This window comes from Astyanax mexicanus, chromosome 23 (assembly GCF_023375975.1).
Source record: "Astyanax mexicanus isolate ESR-SI-001 chromosome 23, AstMex3_surface, whole genome shotgun sequence".
Lineage (NCBI taxonomy): Eukaryota > Metazoa > Chordata > Actinopteri > Characiformes > Acestrorhamphidae > Astyanax > Astyanax mexicanus.
Genome location: NC_064430.1, coordinates 31,745,673 through 31,768,822, shown reverse-complemented (window position 1 = coordinate 31,768,822; position 23,150 = coordinate 31,745,673). Strand labels below are relative to the sequence as shown.

The 23,150-nt window shown below is 38.6% G+C and overlaps 1 protein-coding gene across 4 annotated transcripts in view; it reads left to right on the top strand.

Annotated features, from left to right (window-relative positions):
• The window catches only part of cgnl1 (cingulin-like 1), an 81,690-nt gene extending 77,356 nt beyond the window's left edge, over positions 1 to 4,334 (top strand). For all 4 annotated transcript variants that reach the window (XM_049471065.1, XM_049471066.1, XM_049471067.1 and 1 more), the window contains exon 19: positions 951 to 4,334. In XM_049471065.1, coding sequence (XP_049327022.1) covers positions 951 to 1,107 — 157 coding nt within the window. In that variant the 3' untranslated portion in view covers positions 1,108 to 4,334. The remainder of the gene's footprint in view (positions 1 to 950) is intronic.
• The last annotated feature ends 18,816 nt before the right edge of the window (positions 4,335 to 23,150 follow it).

Genomic DNA, 23,150 nt, shown 5'->3' with positions numbered 1-23,150 from the left:
GAAAATCTATTTTTCAATTACCTATTGCAATTACTGTATTTGGAGTGAGCTATATTGAGCTTAGAATAATGAGTTCATATATTTTTTGATTATTGCAACCAGTTACAATCAAGATTTTAATTGCAAAATTATTTTTTTTTTATTTATTTATTTTTTTTTTTTAAACCTTTATTTTACCAGGCAAATCATTAAGAACAACTTCTTATTTAACATTAATCATGTTTCTGTAAAGCTGCTTTGTGCCAACACCAGTTGTAAAAAGCGCTATACAAATAAATTTGATTTGATTTGATTTGATTATTTACAATGGCAGCCTGGCAAGAGGCACAGCCTCTTGAAAACATTGCGGGTGTTATAAGCAGAGGATGACAGTTGTAGCAGGTAGCACAGGTAAGGAGGGGCCATCCCAAGAAGAGTTTTGTAAATGAGCATATACCAATGAGAGGTACGACGGATGTGTAATGATGGCCAATTCACAGATGCGTAGAGGGAACAGTGGTGAGTAGTACAGTGCATTTGTGGCAAAACGAATAGCTGAGTGATAGAGAACGTCAAGTTTTCGAAGAAGACTATTACTGACTAATGTCACTTTAGCTGAGCGGTTTAAACAAGAACGCATTCTGTAAAGGAGGCCAATTTTAGATCTAATTTTAGACTGTAATTTAGTGATGTGAGTTGCAAAGGATAAGGTGCTACCCAACCAAATACCTAGATATTTGATGCAATTCATTTGCCATCTTTAACCCATTGCATCACCTTTCCACACTACTATGCACTAATACACACCATCACTGATCCTGAATCCTGAAGCTCAGAGTGCAGATCAGTGACTGAGTGAACAGTAGTACTGTAATACATCACCAACCATCACCACAAGAAAAGACTTATGACAGCACAGACGAGCTGAGCGTTATTGTATCCGTACATCTGATTACTGTTTCTCCTCACAGGCGAAAGAGCAACTCCGCCCCACTGCTGAACAACCTGGATGATGAAGACGATGATGAAGATGATATCAGCACTGATGGAGAAACATACTTTAGCTCATCTTCTGGATATAAACGCTCCAGCAGTCAGGATGCCCTCATCTCCACATTCTCCCTCTGAGTGCGCGTGTGTGAGCGTGTGTGAGCGTGTGTGAGCGTGTGTGAGCGTGTATGTGAGTGCTCGTGAGTGCTCGTGAGTGCTCGTGAGTGAGAAAAAGAGACTGTGCCGTCCACACTCTTGATGATGCAGTACCGGACACTGTTCCTTCCGTCTGCTGTTTGGCTGGTTGGTCCAAATCCAGCTGCAGTGGAAACATTCCTAATGCCTTTTTCTTTTGAACAAAACAGACGTTTTATTTTTCCAGTAGTTTTTTTTTGTTGTTTTTCTGTTTTTGTGTTTCACAAGAGACAACTGTTGAAATGATTTTTCTGTACACCAGTATTTTGATGCAATGCAGCATTTTTATATAAAGTGTATTTTTTTAAAGCTCCATCCTCCATCAAACATTGAAGTTTGTGATGATAACAGTGAAGATTAAGAAAAACGATGATGCAACGAATCCTGTAATTTATTAATCAGTAAAAATATGAAGGATTTGATATACTTTTTTGAAGGGCAGTAATTAGCCTATGAAGGGAAATCTGAATGAGGGACTATTGGACTCATTTCCTTTTTGTTTTTGTTTATGTGTAAAAATGTGTATCCATTTATGCAAAGTGATACAAAGACATTTATCTCTGCTCGTTATCGTTACGTTTTAATGTTACTTTATGTCACTGTTACTCTCCCTCCAAGCGTAAACTATATTATGTTACATCATGCTGCTTCACCTCATTCTTTGCTTTTTAACTTTTTTAACTTACTCCCGTGACCTTTTGACCTTTTTTTTTTTTTTTTTTAGAGCTGTAAGAACTGGGCACTCATAAAATGTAAAAATGACTAGTTTCTGAGACTCCAGACAGTGTTAACGGCTAAATATGAGATATGATTGGGCCTTCTATTAAATATATGACCTCATGCTCAGTGTTCTCATTAAGATCTACCCCAGCATTTTCCAGCTTGACCACTATCTGCTGAATCTGCCGAATACATTTGATGACCGCAGACGATCCTCCTGACACATGTCCCTGCTCCAGGTGCACAAATGAGGAAACCAGCTAGCAACACCATGGCAACTATTTCAACACCGTAGCAACCACCACCTAGCAATACCGTAGCAATGATTTCGCAGTGCTATGGAAAGCATCTAGCAACACTCTTCCAAGGACCTCAAACTTCCATAGCAACCACCACTCCTGCAAAACCATAGCAACCATTACCCAGCAATATCATAGCAAGAACCTGTTAAAACTTTTTAGAACCCACCAGGAAAACAACAGCAATCAGCACCCAGCAACACCATGGATTTTTTTTTTTTTTTTTTTTTAATTGATTAAAATCTGTGGCAGGTGCTGAAGTAGCTCTGATTGGTTCTATTAAAAGCCCAGAGTTTCTGTTCCATTTAAAGTGCAGGGAAACTTGTTAAAATGATAATATTTGGAAGCAGACCACTTATCTACCAATCTTTTTACTGATTTTTTTTTACTTTTTAACATAATGTGAATCTGGCTCTTGTTCTTTGTGTTGCGTTTCAATGTCATGATGAATGGACCAATAGAAATGCTCCAGAGTTATTTGGAATAAAATAAGTTTTCACATTGACGTCTATTGGAAATGAAGACGGTATTTTTCCTCCTTCTGTAAAGATGCTGTGTTGGAGATACAAGCTTTGCGCGTAACCTGGATGACTAATAAGATTCAGACAGATGTGGTTTTGGTCAGTGTGGGTAAACTCCTTTAACCTGTAACTGTCGCTGTAACTGTGGGAGTTTAGAGAAAAGCCTTAGAAATGTACAGTTTTTACAGTTCATCAAACCAACCTAACTCTTAGTAATTACTCAGCAGTTTATCATTAATTTCACTATTATGCAACAAACTTGTATCTCAATATATATATTTTTACATAATGTGAAGCTGGCAGGTGTTCTTTACATTTTATCAGAATTTTGAAGAATGGAACAAAAGATTATGCCCTAAAATAAGTACAATATATTTTTTTACTTTTTTTACTTGAAAAAATTGTTTTAATAAATAAGTGATTTTTCTACAGCACCATTCAATAAACCAGCTTTATTCTTAACCCTTTAATGTTCTCGCCAAGATTTATTTGGGAAAGTAATAAAAAATGCACACCTCTATAAAACATTTGTTTAAATGTCAGAGAACTGAAAAGACAGACTACTGAAACATACAGTGACCTCAAGGGCTGCAACTAATGGTTATATTGCTAGTTGATTATTTTAGCCATGCCCTCCATAGCAAATAAAAGATAATGTTAGAATTTGAAACCTTAGTTACGTGAATAATATTATATCTTAATCAAATATATTTGTAAAATACAATTTAATAATAAAACTCAAAGTGTAACTATACAAATGAAAGCTAACCCATCACAGCGTTTCTCTCCCCAGCTCTGTGTGTAGTGTGCTGCAGTTACAAATAAACAATTAGTAACAATAAAATCTAAAGTCAATGCAGTTTTATAATAAACAGTGTTGATTATGATGAAGGTTCGTTGCAGCCCTAGTGACCTCAGTCCAACTCCTTCTTTAGTAAGATATAGTGACTCAGACATTCAGAAATGTGCTCTAACAGTCCGTTCAGCAGAACGCTAAAGGGTTAAAGGTGTGGTCTAGCTATGTCCTGCTGTACAGGACATGTCCTCGGCTAAGCCCTGGTGATCCTGTCATTCTGGAGAGCCGTCCTCTTGTATGCAAGTTTTTTAAATAAATGTTGTTGACAATCTATGTTTTCTTTTTCTCTCTGTATTTTATTTGGAAATACACTGTGATTTACTGCACTGTATGTTCTGTGTGTTGAGCCTTTATTGTGCATTTCTGGCCTAAAGAAACATTCCAATGTAAAAAATCCCCATGATTCCTCACTGTTCTGTCAGGCAGCAGGAATTCAGGCGGTGTTCCCCAGCGCTCTGGAGCCGGACAGTAAAAGCTAGCAGTAACTTCTTATCTCTGTACTGAGGGAGGCATTTATTTATCCCAAAGTCAGCGAAGTATGCGGCCGCTAACTCACCGCCAGCTCACTCGGCTCGACCGGAGAGCGCTGAGGGAACACCAGGTTCCTCCTAATGCTCTTACTGTAATGTAAGACTGTTGCAACTTTGAAACCTTGTACCATTTAAAATGTTCGGTTCTTTTATTTTATTTTTTTACACTGTTTCAATATGCCAGCTGCCCTTTTGTGATCTTAGAAATGTCCAAATTTACTTGGAATAAAGCTTGTACTTGTAATCGTTTCAGATCCTGTGTTTTATATTTTAGATTCTTCAAAGTAGCACCTCTTGTTTAGATGACTGTTTTGCACATTTTGGCTGGATTTTCTCAGTCAGATTTATGATGTAGAGTCACCTGGAATTCAGGCTTTCAGTTAACAGCTGTGCTGAACCTATCAAGAGTAAATTACTTGTATTTATTTCAGTGGCGTGCAGTGAATATAGTGGGTACCCCTTCTGCAAAGCATCCCCTTCAGCACAGCGCTAAGAAGGGGTTAGGCAGCAATGGCCCCGCCCCCAGAGTGAAAATCATGAATCTGATTGGTTAGATTGTCCTTCGACTTTGCTAACAGACACATTACTGCACCCTTCTCAAAATCAGGAGAAGGGTCCAGGCAGACACAAGGAGGCAGAAACCATTTTAAAAAGCTCTGATTGGTCAGTACTGCTGTCAGTCAGATAAGAGTAATTTAGCAACTGAAAAACACAGACTAATGCTTTAAATTAGTTGCTTGTTTTTATTTTAGTTTATTTATAAAATAAGTCCATACACTTACATTTGCCTCTAAATGTGTTTGAAAGCATCAGTTGGGTATACAGTGAATAGTAGGGGTGTGACGAGACACTAATACCACGAGACGAGACGAGACAATATTGGGTTCACGATAACGAGACGAGACGAGATTTAAAAATAAAGTTTTAAAGAAAACTATTTTTTTGGGACAAAATCATATGCCGCAAACTTAACAGACTGGTTTCTCTCACACATTGATTAATAAATATAAATAAATCTATCTATAAATAAGAATAGAAATAAGAAATAAGAATAAAAAATAAAAATACAACTTTTCTAGGTCTTATATAGTGCAAAAAAATAAGTACAAACCACAACCAGTCATATTAAGACTATGGTTTGTGTTTTTTTTCTCCTAAATCTCTTGTAATTTAACTATGCAGAACCATAACCAGTCATATTAAGACTATGCTTGAAGTGAAACAGAGACAGAACATGTTTTTAATACAGTACAGATCTAAGAGATTAGTACAGCTGTCTATGAAACAGTCACGTGTAGGATTTACTTACAGTATTTATATATGGTTTGTGTCTTGTTGGTCACTGTTACTGTTTATTGTTTCCACTGGAGCCAAAATGCAGCCAGACATACAACTTAAAAGTGGCAGAAGCATCTTCTATATCAGGGGTATTTAATTATATTAAATAATTAAGTGCTATATCCTGTAAGATTGTTTGCACTGAATGATGTAAAAATATAGAAGAAGACGCCCATTAGTGACCTGTTCTATACAAATGCCCGAATTTTCCTCTTCTGCTGAGAGCTGCTCTTACACTCGCTGCTCCTGGGTTAATATCGTCACATTTAATCTCGCGAGATCTCGTGGCACGATATCTCTTCACACCCCTAGTGAATAGTGAATATTTCAGTAATGTTCTAATTAACCCATATTATGAGAAGCAAGAACTACTCAACTAGGTAAAGAAAAGAAATACTTTAAGAAATAAAGGTCAGTCAATTTCAAGAACTTGGAAAGTATCTTTAAGTGCAGTCGCAAAGACCATCAAAAACATTATGATAAAACTGGCTCTCATCAGGATCGCACAAGAAAAGAAAGACCAAGCTCGCTATCTTCTTTTGGGTAGTATACCTCTTGGTGAAAGCTTGTTGACTGCTAGACATGCCTGTAGGAAGTACCTGAAGACATTTTGTGCAGTTTTTTTTTTCAGATTCTGAGAGACTGAGAGAAAGGCAGCAAGATTGCTGTTTCAATAAATTGTCTGGATGTTTGTTTCACCACCCAATGGTGGAACAAACTACCTTCTACTACCAGATCAGGAGAATCTCTCACTATCTTTAATAAACTCCTGAAGACAGAGCTCTTCAAAGAGCACTTACTCTCCTAACACCTCTAACTAACTACCTTCTACTACCAGATCAGGAGAATCTCTCACTATCTTTAATAAACTCCTGAAGACAGAGCTCTTCAAAGAGCACTTACTCTCCTAACACCTCTAACTAACTACCTTCTACTACCAGATCAGGAGAATCTCTCACTATCTTTAATAAACTCCTGAAGACAGAGCTCTTCAAAGAGCACTTACTCTCCTAACACCTCTAACTAACTACCTTCTACTACCAGATCAGGAGAATCTCTCACTATCTTTAATAAACTCCTGAAGACTGAGCTCTTCAAAGAGCTCTTACTCTCCTAACACCTCTAACTAACTACCTTCTACTACCAGATCAGGAGAATCTCTCACTATCTTTAATAAACTCCTGAAGACTGAGCTCTTCAAAGAGCTCTTACTCTCCTAACACCTCTAACTAACTACCTTCTACTACCAGATCAGGAGAATCTCTCACTAGCTTTAATAAACTCCTGAAGACAGAGCTCTTCAAAGAGCACTTACTCTCCTAACACCTCTAACTAACTACCTTCTACTACCAGATCAGGAGAATCTCTCACTATCTTTAATAAACTCCTGAAGACAGAGCTCTTCAAAGAGCACTTACTCTCCTAACACCTCTAACACACTAACTACTTCTAACCTCATTTCCTTCTTCCCCTCCTTCACTCCTCTATCCCATTATTTCCCTTTGACCTCCTTTAGGCCCTATATAAAGATGCTTTTACCTTTAACTTCTATTACTTTTGTACTCTTGTATTTCAGCAGAATGAATAAATGAGAAGGTGTCGCAATATTTTTGTCCTTGTTTTTTTGTATGAGGTTTTGATTCATATTAAGTCATTTAAAAGGTCTGAACTGCTGGGAGAGTGTTTTTGGGGAGTGATGGGTACAGAAGGAATCTTGGCATTAGCTCTCTGAATTCATTTATACTGTTTAAACTAAAAACCTGGAAAAGTGCAGCAAAGCTCCCCAGAGTTAATCTCTCAGCAGTGTGTCCAATTACTTTCAGTCCATACTGTCCTACCTCTGAGCAGGTACTGCATTCAGAGCACAGCTGTGGTGGAGAATTCCTGCTGAACTAATGATGACATTAATGTGAGGTGATCCACTTCATTCATTACTAGACTCCATCCAACTATTTTTGGGGGACTTTTGGGCAGCACAGCTGTGTATATAATAGTCTGCATACTATGATGTGTATGTATATGTAATGTGTGTGTTCGTTTCCATACAAACATACATACATAAATACATTAACAGGACCAATTTGTCTTAACTATGTAAAAAAAAAACAGAGGGAGTCAGGCCTTTATGATTTAAAACTGTTTTAATGTTTTTGTTTTTTTTACATGCAGTAATAATACATATGGTCCATATGATTTCCTCGGGTTGCTCTTGAGGAAATCAGATTGTGCATGAATACTTATGTACAGTGACTGCTAAAAAAATAAAGGCACCCAGAGGTGCATTACAAGAGCCACAAGAGGGCGCAAACGTGATTCCCCCACCGCCCAATGAGGCTTCTCTGAAGCATCTTTTGGGATGTGTTCCTCTTGGTGAGAGATTGCTGACTGACAGACATGCCTGTAGAAAGCAAACACAAAATATATGTTGCTCAGTTGACAGACATTGAGAGAGTACACATCATTAGACATTATTGGACACATCATTGGAAATGTACTGCCAGTTGAGTTGCCAGATTTTATTACCAATCAAGCAGCTGCAATGGCAGCTTCAGCATCCTACGAGTTTAGAGCAGGATCTACAGGCCCAGTTGCAACATCTGTGGGAAATGTTCTGCAGGATGGCGTACGGAACCTACATGTCCAACTGCCTTCAACAGTCTTCTTTCAATTGTACAGTTTTCCCCAATAAATGTATTCTTTCACTCAATTTTAATCATACATTTACACACATGAAGATTCACTAAATTCCAACAACTACTTTTTTGGTCATTTGCTTTTGTAACCATAATACCATAATACTGTAGAAACACAAATATGAGTGTCTATATATATATTAGGGGTGTCACGATTCTCTAAGTCACGATTCGATTCAATTCTCGATTTTCTTTTTTCTTTTTTTTTTTACAGCAGAGAGGCCTATGCCAGTTTTAGATTAGTCTATGATCAGTCATTGGTTTTATTAATTACATTTACAATATCTTATTTCAAAAGGTGGGCTTGATATAAGTGATGCAAAGTGATACAAGTGATCTGTAATACACCACATTAGGCACTAATGGTCAAATTTAAATAATTTAATTAGGATATATGTGTAATGCCATCTAGTGGCTTTTTTGGTAGCAGCAGTGTGCACTATTAAAAAAGCAATGTGCAACATAACAAAATAAATAATAAAACAATTCAGGAACAGTCTTTTACAAAATAATAGAACAATTAGAGCCAAACAAACTGAACTCTATCCTACTATAACAGTTAAACATGAAAAATAAGACTTTAAGACTTTTTCAGTCCCTGAGAATGAGAAGTTTTTTTCTTTAATAAAGATATATTATTAACTTTATCTGAGAGAAAGATGCTCCTTAAGGTACGAAAACTATTAACATATTTGAGGCTACACAAAACAACTGTTATTTATATATTTTTGAGTTTTTCTTTAAGAAGATGAGAATGTCCACATTCTCTGGAGAAAGGGCTGCTCTTTGAGCTACAGTGTGCTGCGCCATTTGTGTGAGGGATCATCGATCCTCTTTTTGACTTCGATGCTCGAGACCATGACATCATTTCGATCGATTTCGATGAAATATCAAAATCGTGACACCACTAATACATATATCTTGCAGCAGTGTATTGGGTTGGGCAGCCAGAGGACTGGAAGAGAGAGGGATCCACAGGGAACCCTAACTGACCCCTGGTGTTGGTCCACATGCTGCTGGAATGCTGGGGGTGGGGGTGGGGGTGGATTGTGGGGGTGGTGGTGGGTGTGAGGCAGGGCTTAAGGAACTCCAGCTTCATCCTTTTCTCGCACGATTTACAGCTGAGAGTGGAGGAAGAAAGGCAGACGGACACAGAGACAATCTCAGCCAGTAAACAAAGGCCAGGCCTATTGTTCTCAGCTGCACTGGAGGAACTGAAGGACCTCTCACAACATAAACCAACAAACCTCCCTGATGTGAGGGAGCATCCCTCACCCTGATAAGGGGTCCCGGCTGGCCCTGATTACTGAACTGGGTGGGGCTTTGCTGGAGAGGGGGATCAGAGACCACCACCCATTCCTCACATTCCAAACCCTCTCCTCATGAACACACACACACAGCTTTTAGTTTAGAGTGTGTAGACCTGTTTTTCTGATCATATAACATCACAGTGTGTGTGTGTGGGGGGGGGGGGGGGGGGGTTTGAGCATGTGGAGAGTGTATAATGTATAAAGAGTGTTGGGAGTGTGTAAAGTAGTTTAATGACAATGTTTGTGGTGGTGTGTGGGAGTTTGTGAAGAGTGAAGGGAGTGTATAAAGTGTGGGGAGTGTCTGTGGACTGTATGAGGAGTGTGTGGAGTGCATGTGGGGAGTAAAGGGAGTGTTTGGAGGAGAGTATGTGGGGAGAGATAAGGGGGTGTGTTAAGTGTTAAGTGTGGTTGTGTGGCAAGTGTGTTAAGTTTATGTGTGTGGGAAGAGGGTGTGGGGAGAGTGAAGAGAGTGTGTGGAGTGTGTGGGGAGAGTGAAGAGAGTGTGTGGTTGAGTGTGTGGGAAGAGAGAAGAGGGTGTGTGGAGTGTGTGGTTGAGTGTGTGGGGAGAGTGAAGAGTGTGTGGGGAATGTGAAGAGGGTGTGTGGAGTGTGTGGGGAGAGTGAAGAAGGTGTGTGGTGTGTGTGGGGAGAGTAAAGAGAGTGTGTGGTTGAGTGTGTGGAGAGAGTGAAGAGGGCGTGGTTGAGTGTGTGGGGAGAGTGAAGAGGGTGTTTGTAGTGTGTGGTTGAGTGTGTGGGGAGAGTCTGGAGTGTGTGGTTGAGTGTGTGTGGAGAGTGAAGAGGGTGTGTGGAGTGTGTGGGGAGAGTGAAGAAGGTGTGTGGAGTGTGTGGGGAGAGTAAAGACAGTGTGTGGGGAGAGTGAAGAGGGTGTTTGTAGTGTGTGGTTGAGTGTGTGGGGAGAGTCTGGAGTGTGTGGTTGAGTGTGTGTGGAGTGTGTGGGGAGAGTGAAGAGGGTGTGTGGAGTGTGTGGTTGAGTGTGTGGTTGAGTGTGTGGGGAGTGTAGGTAAGGGTGTTTTTTCTTTTTTTAACAAAAGTGTTGGAGGACAGAGGAAATAGCAGCAGGAGTTTTCAGTGTGTTTTTGAGCTGTAGATCTCTGCTGCCCTCTTGCTGCAGTTAAGTGTTATAGCGTCTCTTATGCAGCTATGCTGTATGAACGTGTGATAATAGAGTTGTTTTGATTATGTCATATTGACAGAAAAATATAAATATGGGATATGTTGAACATTTTGGACGGCAAGAATTGTATTAAACAGGGAGTAAATTTAATTTAATGAAATTCAGAACATTTCAATAAGTTGTTGATCTACTATAACAATGTACACCAAACAATAATGTTATCTTATTACACTTAAAGTCATTTATTGTATGTATTTATTCTAATATATTTTTTTTTCAACAATATAAGTGTTCTTTGTTTAATCAGCTTTACTGGAATAGCCACAACAATGATTAGGCTGAGGGCTCCTTCTGATCTCAGCGGTATTCCAGGTCATGGCATGGTCTTGTAAAGTTGTTTCATTAGTGGTTCTTAAGGTTTTGCTAGGTGGATGCAATCGTACCCCTGGTGGTTGCTATGGTGTTGCTAGCTGGTTGCTAAGGGAGAACTTTAGGACAAGTTACAGCGGTGGATCTGGAGAAGAAAATCGGACAATCGGATAACATTATAGTTGTGCATTAAATTTAATAATAAATTTTAAAGATTGCATCAAAAAGGAAGATAATGTGAGATATTAAGATATGGAAAAAATATATACGTGTGTGTAAATAAAATGATTTAACATAAAGTATAATTCAAATATAATTTAGAATATAACAAGTCATTATTCATTGCTTATACATATTACCATACTGGATATTTATAATTTCATATAGTCAAGTAAAGTAGTATTTCTCTGTATCTCTCTCTCCATCCCTCTTTTTATCTTTGTGTCTTGTTTTTGAAAGGTGGCATATGAATTTAAGTTTACATTTGGTATAGTCTTATAAATAAATGTACCTATAATTGATTATAATGTTTAAAAAATACAGTACAAAATAGCTCAAATAAAAATAATCAGATGCATGAACTCAAATTAGGGAATTCCATGTTTTTTTTATATTTTTCTGTTATAGAATAATACGAATCTAACTGCAAATAATAATAATAATAATAATGAATCTATGCTAAAGTATGGACGGTTTTAAATGTATACAGTTGGGATACAGCTGGGATCTTTAATCATCCTGAACTGAGGCCTGTAAAATGATTTAGTAGAGGACCGTGTTACAGCAATGGACAGGATGCAGTTTGTGTGAGTGTAAATGAGCGATTGTCTCTGAGTTTATAATTAGATGCTAACAATCTAATGAATCCCAGGGAACTGCAGCTTTTAGGAGGACCGGCAGCAAATAAATGAAAGTATGAATAGAGGAAAGCTGCAGGCCTCTTTCCTCCTCTCTTCTTCCCTTCATTGTGCCCAAACCTGCTATTCATGCAGAGCTGACCAAGTGTGAAGCTGCTCCAGACCCACACTGTGAGCTCAGCCTAACCTAACGTTACAGACTGCTGAACAATGAAAACATAGTCTAGCCTAGAGTCTACCATCCACTAAACCAGAGAAATAGACACAGAAATAAACAGAGTCTAGCCTCTTTTAAACCAGAGAAATGGACAGAGTCTATTCTTCTTTAAATCAGAGAAGCAGATAGAGTCTAGCCTCCTTTAAACCAGAGAAATAGACAGAGTCTACCGTCCTTTAAAACAGAAAAATGGACAGAGTCTACTCTCCTTTAAACCGGAGAAATAGATTGCGTCTATCCTCCTTTAAAAAGAGAAATAGAATGAGAAATAGACAGAGTCTACCCTCCTTTAAAACAGAGAAATAGACAGTCTATCTTCCTTTAAACCAGAGAAATAGACAGAGTCTACCCTCCTTTAAACCAGAGAAATAGACAGAGTCTATCTTCCTTTAAACCAGAGAAATAGACAGAGTCTATCTTCCTTTAAACCAGAGAAATAGACAGTCTACCCTCCTTTAAACCAGAGAAATAGACAGAGTCTACCCTCCTTTAAACCAGAGAAATAGACAGTCTACCCTCCTTTAAACCAGAGAAATAGACAGAGTCTACCCTCCTTTAAAACAGAGAAATAGACAGAGTCTATCCTCCTTTAAACCAGAGAAATAGACAGAGTCTATCTTCCTTTAAACCAGAGAAATAGACAGAGTCTATCTTCCTTTAAACCAGAGAAATAGACAGAGTCTATCCTCCTTTAAACCAGAGAAATAGACAGAGTCTATCTTCCTTTAAACCAGAGAAATAGACAGTCTACCCTCCTTTAAACCAGAGAAATAGACAGAGTCTATCTTCCTTTAAACCAGAGAAATAGACAGTCTACCCTCCTTTAAACCAGAGAAATAGACAGAGTCTATCTTCCTTTAAACCAGAGAAATAGACAGTCTACCCTCCTTTAAAACAGAGAAATAGACAGAGTCTATCCTCCTTTAAACCAGAGAAATAGACAGAGTCTACCCTCCTTTAAACCAGAGAAATAGACAGAGTCTATCCTCCTTTAAACCAGAGAAATAGACAGAGTCTACCCTCCTTTAAAACAGAGAAATAGACAGAGTCTATCCTCTTTAAAAACAGAGAAATATACAGAGTCTACCCTTTGAAGACAAGCCATGGAAATCCTTCTTCACTGACTTCCTTTACAGGGCGATACCCCATGCAATCACTACCTGTTCCTCTGCTGAATTGCTTCATGGATGAACAATCTGCACAAAACTTCATGTCCCTGATCTTCCTCCTGTGGTACCTCCGCAGTCCACAAAACCCTGGAAGCTGACAGTTCGACGTAAGCAGCAAAAGGCAAAAGTGTATAATGAGAAATGTCGTGCTGCTACTCATCCTGGGATTCAGGTGGGTTCTTTCGTCTGCATTAGGAAACCAGGACTTGTGAGTAAAGGACACTCTAAATTCAGTCTGCCCAATAAAGTCATTGCAAAGCGTGGCTCAGCTACTTATCTGATGGGAAAGTGTGGAATGCTGCTCATCTTGGTCCTCTGTTGCTCCATCCACATCAATGTTGCCTGGGGACACTTACATCCCACACCAGATGCATGTGCCTGGTGCTTTGCTACAAACCATCGACCTAGGGTTCGCCGTGCTCCATTCTGGGCTAAGGACTATGTTACTTAATAGTGTAGGAAGAGGGAAGTAAGAAAACTACAACTGTTCAGTATGTTTTGTATATGTGCTACAAGAAAATAATTGTTCAAAGAAAAGAAATGTTCATTCTATGTTGTATACTGTATATGCACAACATACATGTTTCAATTTCTGGTGCTTTTCTACAAAAGTGGAAATATGTTATATATTGCACTCCTGCCAGTAGGTGTCGCTACTAAGTTAAAAAGAGCTTCATGGACAAGAGTTAGGAGGCTGCGTCCAGAAACTTTTGCTACTCCTCCTCTTCTACTCCTCCTTTTATACTCCTCCTTTCCTACCCCGGAAGAAGGTGGAGGAATCGAGGAGAGGAGAGGAGGAGGAGGAATGGAGGGAAGGAGCTGTAATTGGGGAAATGGGACAGCTGATCCCATTTAGATCGGATGTTGACTACCGATGAACTGAGCCAATCACAACACTAAGGCTGCGTCCAGAAACCCCGAAAGTGTCTCCTTTTTCCTACCGATCCTCCTCCTCTCCTCCGTGACCCGGAAACTGATTTCGTGACGCCATCCTGCCGCCTGTCCGAATACCGTAGGAGACGAAAGAAGCCGCTTAAAATCCACCTGTAGTAGGCTTCCAACGGAGGTTACATCAGTGTATCCTACTCCGGAAGACTTTTAAGGATTTTCCAATGACATCACTGCATCCACACCCACTGAGCACGCGAAAATGGGGAAGGCAACGCCCAAATATACGTCATAAACATATTAATTAACTAGGTTCCTTATCTAATTAAACAGCCAGTAAAGCAGTAATATAAGTTATAGTTTAGATAAACTGTATGCTCAGTAAAACTATATTTATGACCCTATGTGTATCATGTTATACATATAAAACATATATTATTTATAATATATATATATATATATATATATATATATATATATATATATATATATATATAAACATATATCATTTTAATTAATTCATTTATTTACTTATTTATTTTAACTTAGGGACTGATGAGGAAACTGAATCCCTCATAAGGCTGAGGTCAGACAGGGCTGCCAGAGTCACTGGCCAGAGATGCGGCCTAAAATGCGGCTGGGAGTAAACAGGATTTTATTGGAATATCTGAATTTTTAGCTGTGTGATAGTAATGTTCTGAAACGTGCTGAAAGTGAGCGTTGTGATTGGCTCAGTTCAACGGTAGTCAACATCCTATCTAAAAGGGATCAGCTGTCCCATTTCCCCAATTACAGCTCCTTCCCTCCATTCCTCCTCCTCCTCTCCTCTCCTCGATTCCTCCACCTTTTTCCGGGGTAGGAGAGGAGGAGTAGGAAAGGAGGAGTAGGAGAGGAGGAGTAGCAAAAGTTTCTGGACGCAGCCTAACTTTCAGCACATGCCGGATACTGCCCAGCCAATCACAGCTTCTGGATAGAGCTCTGCATACAAAAATAAAAATGAGAGATCAATAAACACAACTTCAAATTCTAGAGATCATAACTTTGACAAGCATATCAAGCTTCAAAATGCAGCCTGATTTGCTATTGATGAAGGTTGCATATGTATATGTATTTTAATAGTAAAATATGATTTCATTGAATGTAATAAAACAAATAACACATATAATAATAAATATTATATTTTTCATACATGTTGAAGTGAAAAAATATTTGATTAAACAGCATCAATGGGACATTACTATCATACACAGCTAAATATTCAGATATTCAGGCTGTATTTCTCTGGCCAGTGATAGATATATATATCGTGTTACAAATATGGGATCATTAATATAGTTTTACTGAGCATACAGCTTATCTAAACTAAAAATTATATTACTGCTTTACTGGCTGTTTAATTAGATAAGGAACCTAGTTAATTAATATGCTTGTGACGTATATTTGGGCGTTGCCTTCTCCATTCCAGTGTGCTCTGTGGGCGTGGATGCGGTGATGTCATTCGAAAATCTGTCTTCCTGGAGTAGGATGCACTGATGTATCCTCCATTGGAAGCCTCCTAGAGGAGGATTTTAAGTGGCTTCTTTCGCCTCCTATGGTATTCGGCCAGGCCATCCATGTAATGCTGCAGACCGGAGCCGCCAGTGGGCGTGGCTATAGGGCGGAGCATGTGTCAATCATTTTCGACTGCAGCCAATCAGATACTACACTTTCGTTGTCAATCAACTGACTTTAGATATTTTTAAATCAAAGATTAAAATACTCTTTTTCTGGAATGGCACTTTCGTGTTTTTTTTTTTCCTTTATTGCAGCAATTCCATTAAATCGTGTATATATATATATATATATATATATATATATATATATATATATATATATATATATATATATATATATAGATAGATAGATATAGATAGATAGATAGATATATATGAGAGAGACGTCAACATAGAATGGTTAGACTAGATAGAGCAGACAGAAAGTTCCAAATGATTCTCAGACCCCAGGCAGACCAGCACAATTAAAAGATAAGTGGATGTGATATAAAAGTGCATTGCAGCAGAATCAGCAGTAATATGCATTATGCAGTCATAACATAAGCAAATCTCCAAAGCATGTTTTTAGGGCCATAAGATTTCCAAGAGAAAGGAACAGAAACAGGACTGAGGAATTAAGACATAAAAATGGATTTTAAATATAAAGACTTTCTTTAAAAACTGTACTAAAACAGAAACACACTAGCTGTATAAGCTATTGAGTTATTGAGTAATAAAACATATATTTCATTTAAATATACAGTATCGGTCAAACACACCTTTCAATTCAAAACTTTTTTTATTTAAATTATGTTCTAGATTGTAGAAAATTTCTAGAAAATTAAGGGACACAAATGGAATTATGTAGTAAACAAAAAAAAGCAAATAAAAAGTGTTTGTTCTTCACAATCCCCTGAACTAACTGCAAAAGGGATGGTGATTTGAATAGTGAAAAGTGGGGCGTGCAATATTATTAAGCCCCTTTACTTTCAGTGCAGCAAACTCACTCCAGAAGTTCAGAGAGGATCTCTAAATGATCCAATGTTGATCTAAATGACTGATGATGATAAATAGAATCCACCTGTGTGTGATCAAGCCTCTGTATAAATGTACCTGCTGTGTGATCAGAGTCTCAGAGTCTTCTGTTTAAATCTCAGAGAGCATCATGAAGACCAAGAAACACACCAGGCAGGTCAGAGATACTGTTGTGGAAAAATTTAAAGCTTTTGGATTTGGATACAAAAAGATTTTCCAAGCTTTAAACATCTCAAGGAGCACTGTGCAAGCGATCATATTGAAATGAAAAAAGTCTAAGACCACTGCAAATCTACCAAGACCCGGCCGTCCCTCTAAACTTTCAGCTCAAACAAGGAGAAGACTGATCAGAGATGCAGCCAAGAGGCCCATGATCACTCTGGATGAACTGCTGAGATCTACAGCTGAGGTGGGAGACTCTGTTAATAGGACAACAATCAGTCATACACTGCACAAATCTGACCTTTATGGAAGAGAGCAAGAAGAAAGCTATTTCTCAAAGATATCCATAAAAAGTCTCATTTAAAGTTTGCCACAAGCCACCTGGGAGACACACCAAACATGTGGAAGAAGGTTCTGTGGTCACATTAAACCAAAATCGAACTTTTTGGCCATAATGCAAAACGTTATGTTTGGCGTAAAAGCATCACAGCTGATCACCCTGAACACAGGATCCCCACTGTCAAATCCTTTTCATTGTTTTAATTGTTACATACAGTTATGCTGAATATTAACAGTTTAATAAAGGAATGAAATGAGCTTATCAGTGATCACAGAAGAGGCAGTTCTCAGAGACTGACTCTGGTGAAGAGCTGCTTTTTCACTGAAACAGTGATGATGCTGACGGAGGAAATAAAAACAGCCGGTGTTTGGCAACCCAGACCTCAGGTCTGCACTCTGAACTACTCATCTGAGAATGCAGTGTTTCCAGTGTGACCAGATGAGTGAAGCCAACAGCGTAAAACTCCTGGAACTAAAACAATAGGCTGACGTCGTGGGTAAACCCTGTAGCTGTGAGTCAGGATATGGTTTATGTAAGCATACAGGAGGCTGCAGGGAGGCCAAACCTGTCCAAAGCCACTGATGTTTAGGGTTTGATGACACCTGGCTGTAGTTGGAGCTAATTTCTCTAGCATAAAATCTAATGTGTTCACTAGCCCTGGGAATACAAATTTTTATATTGATTAGATATTTTTGTATAATGCTAAATTTGGGTGTTATATAATGCATTAAGTAAAGGAACAGGGGCGGCTGGAGCCACGGGCACAGGGTCTTGATATCATTATCACTAACAGGACAGGGTCAAGCACAAAGACTAAGCACAACAGAAAACGAATGAACACAAGGGGTATATATAAAAAGTGGAGACTGGGAACACCTGGGGAAGGAAACGAGTGGGCAGGGTAACAAATGAGACAGGTTGGAACACTAATGACAGGGTGGGGCTAGAGCAGAGACAAGGGAGGAGACAAGTCAGACACATAACCAAGAAGCACGTCGCAAAGAAAAAACAGTCTGAAAAGCAGAACAGGAACGACAAAGAAAGAAAAAAAAACACAAGACATACAAAGGCTTAGGTGTGACAGTGGTGAAATACAGCAGAGATTTACTAGAGTTTGGGAAATATTTATATGATATATATATATATATATATATATTTTTACACAGGGGGAACAAGAGGCCAAATCAACCCATTTAGAAACAAACCTCACATTTAGGTGCACAGAGGCTTTAAAGCACAGAACTGTCCTGGTTTTTCCAGAGGAGACTCTGTAATGAAATTTATGAGGGATTTGATTTGAGTCTGTGTCTCGTCCAGGACAATTACATTACCACAGATCCTGTCCTAAAAGAAGCTCTGTGGTCCTCCTCCTGTTCCACTGATCCACAGTGAGTCAGTACAAATACAACCACAATACAGCCCAATTACAACATTAATTAATAATAAGAAATATTATCACAAGTGGATATCGTCCTTTAAGAAGTGTTGGTCAGGCAGCTGTAAACAATTCATTGTATCATTCCTCTCAGACTGTAGAAAAACTACCATCTTGAAGATTCCTACTAGGTTAAAATAAGACTTTTTAAAACTGCACATGATGCAAATTCATACTGGACAATTATAATATTCAGAGTTTTTACACTTACTGTGGATTCATACTGGATTTAAAAACCTTTACCCTACTGTAACTTCACATCTCTTACTACACACCGAGCAACACACAAAATATTCAATTCATTCCAGAATAAAGTCACTCCACTGTTGATGCTTTAAATGCGCTGAAGGTTCTCAAAAATGATTAGTGTTACACAGAAAAAACTGTTAAACATTTCAAACTACACACACCTCAGATTTATACTGGATCAACTTTACAGTTTACACTTTACAGTTATTTACAGATTCACACTGAATTAAACCAATCTACAGCAATTACCCCCAGCCTGCTAAAACTACACACACTGCATGTTCATACTATATTATCACTCCATAACTACTGAAGTCAGACAGTGTCTATGTTACCTTCTGTCTCTCTCCCTTTAGTTAGGCTGTTATATTTAGATCTGCTCTAGTCATTAGACAATCACACTCTGATAATATTGCATATTTTCTGTTCTTCATAAATCCAGTCAAAACTAATTCCATCTTTCCGAGTTACTGACTGCCCTCAGACCCTCAGGCTGTCCTGTCCCCTGTCCGGCCACACTGATAAAAGTTTCTGGAAGTTAGTCTTCCCCTTCACCCAGCACATATCACCAGTGGCGGACTTAGCAATTTGGGGGCTCAAGGCGAATTTAGCTAGGGGGCCCATCAACATTAATATGCAAGAAATAGGGTTGTGCCGATGGATGATATCATCGTCCATCCTCATTTATGACCCAACATTGCGATGGATGGTAACCATCGCGATGCCACGCCCACTGTTTTGTTTTTCCAGAAACATGCACTGACCTTCTTTAGGTCTCCTTCACCTAAAACTTTAGCAGGGATTGTACAGAAAAAGATCAAATCATGTATATGAGTCAGGGATGAAAAAATACCCTACTGCTAAATATGCCTAATTGGCATATTATTCCATTATTTATTATTATTATATTATTATTTATATCTAGGTTACAGCTTGTCTTCGTCTTGGTTTTTCTACATGTCTGTATTAATTTTAAACATTTCATGTCATTCATGCTGGTTGTGCCAGGAAACCTGCTCATTGTCAGCCAGTGTTGGGCACGGTACTTTGAAAATAAATTATGAAAATTCTATTATTATTAGAAAAATAACAAACGAAAATAAACCCAAAATGTGGACAAAAATACATACCTGTCAAGTCTCCCGTTTTGGCCGGGAAACTACCGTATTTTACTCCTCTTTCCCGCCGTCCTCCCGTAATAGTATTTTCACGTAAATTTCCCGTATTATAAAAAAAAAAAAACTTTATTATTGAGGCGACAGGGCACTGGTCACTGTGTCTCTTAACCAATGGTAGTGCCGGTTCAAGGAGAAAGTCCCGCCTTTCAGGTGAAACAGCCAATCAGGTTCCTGGTTTTGCGGAGCGCAATGTAGGAAAGCCCCGCCCCCCTCGCTGTGAGAGCTAGTCGGAGCAGCTGACGTTAAAGCATATCTGGATAAACAGCGAGGTAACGGAGCTAAACATGTAAACTATGATGACGCTGTTTCTGAAACAGACAGATCAAACCGACTGTGTGCTTAAGAAAATACAGCTTGTGACTCAGTTAGCTTAACTTTACAATTAGATGTTCAACCTGCCCTAATCAGCCAATAACTATTTCATTTTCAAACTGTGTTTATTAATTTAGGATTGCAGGCCTACTGTAAGCTATAATGAACGAAACTATTTATTTTATTAGTTCGGGGCTAGTTTTAGAGTATTGTGGTGTAATTTATTATTTAGAAGGGGCAGAAGAGATGGTTGATCTGGAGAGAGAGAAAATGTGAAGAGGGCTGAAATTATGAATTGATCAATAGAAAGAAGTATTAATAAAATTATTAATTGTTTAGGCCCCTTTGGACTAATATTTACTTATGCAATATATCTGGTCCATGTCCTTTTTGTAAAAGCTGATGATTGTCTAGAAAAGGGTTTTACTTAGGCTGTAGTATAAGAATTACATATATAGGAATGTCCACAATATTTCAGTGTCAACAAAGATAGACCTGTCAGATTCTGATAATCTAATTGTAGTTTGTTAAAGGTTCCCAGGTGGTTATTTTAGATTTATTGTAAACCTATCTTAAAATATAAGGGATTCTGAACCTCTTGGGTTGGTGGGCGACTCAAAGCAGGTGAATGAAAAATTTCCCTTATTTTTAAGTCCAAAACTTGACAGGTATGCAAAAATATAATCTAACGAATTTCAAAACATAGAAACGAAAAACTTTAAAATGGTATTAATATAATAAAATATAATAACTGGATCAAACAGTTTAGCGTCAGTCACAAGGAACGCGCGCGTCAGTCAAAAGGAAAGCGAGCGCGGCATTGCGAAAAAAAAAAAAACGTTTTAATAAATAAGGTCCTATCAAGTGAATTAAAATATGTGGTATTAAATGGTATTAAATTCACATGTTTACTGATATTTAATCAAGAGAAATCAGGCAAAATGCGCTGCGCTCTCTCTCTCCCCCTCCCTCCCTCCCTCCCTCCCGCAGCACGGAGCTAAATTCAGTGAGGCTAAAAATAATACAACAACTAAAATTAAGATGAGTAAGGACCTGTAAAGTAATAAAATATTGTCAAATATAAAGGATAGTTTGAGGTTTTGGGGAGCTGTTTCAATTATTTGAAACTGAAACTAACTGAAACGGATATTATTCTGTGCACTATTATATAGCTTTTGATTGTGGTTTGAATGAGTTTTTTTATTTTATATTAATTACTTTTTATTCATTTAAAATATTTTGAGTATTTTATTGATAAAAAAAAGCTTATCAGTTTTGGAAGAGCATCTGTTTTTAGTTTAGCCTCTTCCTCCTTTTTTTCTTTTTGTAGCAAGTGGCGCTTCATGGCTTGGCTCACAACCCACTTGTACACTTAATTTCACCTTAATTCCTTGCGTTGCGGTTCATGGCATGGCCACATGGCATGAATAGAATATTCCATTTTAACGCGAAAGAGAGGGGGTGTGGACTGAACTGTATTTCTTTGTAATTTATTGTGTTGTCTTTGTTTCCATTTTAAACATACAAGAATCACCATTTCTGAACGCACTATGTGTGAATTACTGTCCAAAGGGCCCCAATTACCAGCTGTAGGCCTATGGGAAGTTTGCAGCTAGTCAAGGGGCCCCTACAGTGGGCTGCAGTGAAAGGGGCCCAAGGCAGTTGCCTAGCAATGCCTCTATGCAAAGACCGCCTCTGCATATCACCCACTCAGTGGCCATTTTTTGCAGCGATTCAAAAATACGCATTATTACACACGTTATCCACCACCAATATCAGGTTAAGAGTTGTTATTATAAAAAAAAGCTTAAGTGTATATATTTTGCAGATAATATAGGGTATTTTAAGCTGAATGTAAGCTTAACTGTATATATTTTCCTTCAGCCAAACGAGCACTTGACTTCACAGATTTCTCTCCTGAAAACCACTTATTTGGGTGAGTAAAGCGAGTAAAGTTTATTTACAGTACCTAATACCACAATTTTTACTGAAATGGCCGATAATGCAGAGCTTACAACGCAGCTACGAGCAGAGCAGCTAAGGTTTATAAACCAAACCCATAAACCCACCCATTTTCTCATCCTGTTTAACTCAAAATGTTAGCCTAGCTGAGCTTAAGTAGCTGGTTAGCATTAGCTGAGCTAAAGTAGTTGGTTAATGTTAGCCTTGCTGAGTTAAAGTAGTCGATTAAAGTTTGCCAAGCTGAGCTAATGGAGTCGGTTAGCGTTAGCTGAGCTAAAGTAGCTGGTTGCATTAGCCGAGCTGAGCTAATGTATCCTGTAAGCGTTAGCTGAGCTAAAGTAGCTGGTTAGCGTTAGCTGAGCTAAAGTATCCGGTTAGCGTTAGCCTAGCCGAGCTAATGTTGTCGGATAATGTTAGCCGCGCTGAGCTAAAGTAGGTGCTAGCGTTAGCCGAGCTGAGCCAACACTTAGCTCGGCTAACACTACCCAACTACTTTAGCTCAGCTCGGCTAATGCTAATAGACTACTTTAGCTCAGATAACGCTAACAAACTTCTCTAGCTCAGCTCGGCTTACATTAACCGACTACTTTAGCTCAGCTCAGCTAACGCTAAACGACTACTTTGGCTCAGTTCGACTAACGCTAAACGACTACTTTAGCTCAGCTTGGCTAACGCTAATCGACTACTTTAGCTCAGCTCGGCTAACGCTAGTCGACTACTTTAGCTCAGCTCGGCTAACGCAAATCGACTACTTTAGCTCAGCTCGGCTAATGCTAATCGACTACTTAGCAACACTTAGCGTTAGCTGAGCTAAAGTAGTCGATTAGCGTTAGCCGCTCAGAACACACACAGAGTTGCTCAGAGCGGAGACTGAGGCTTT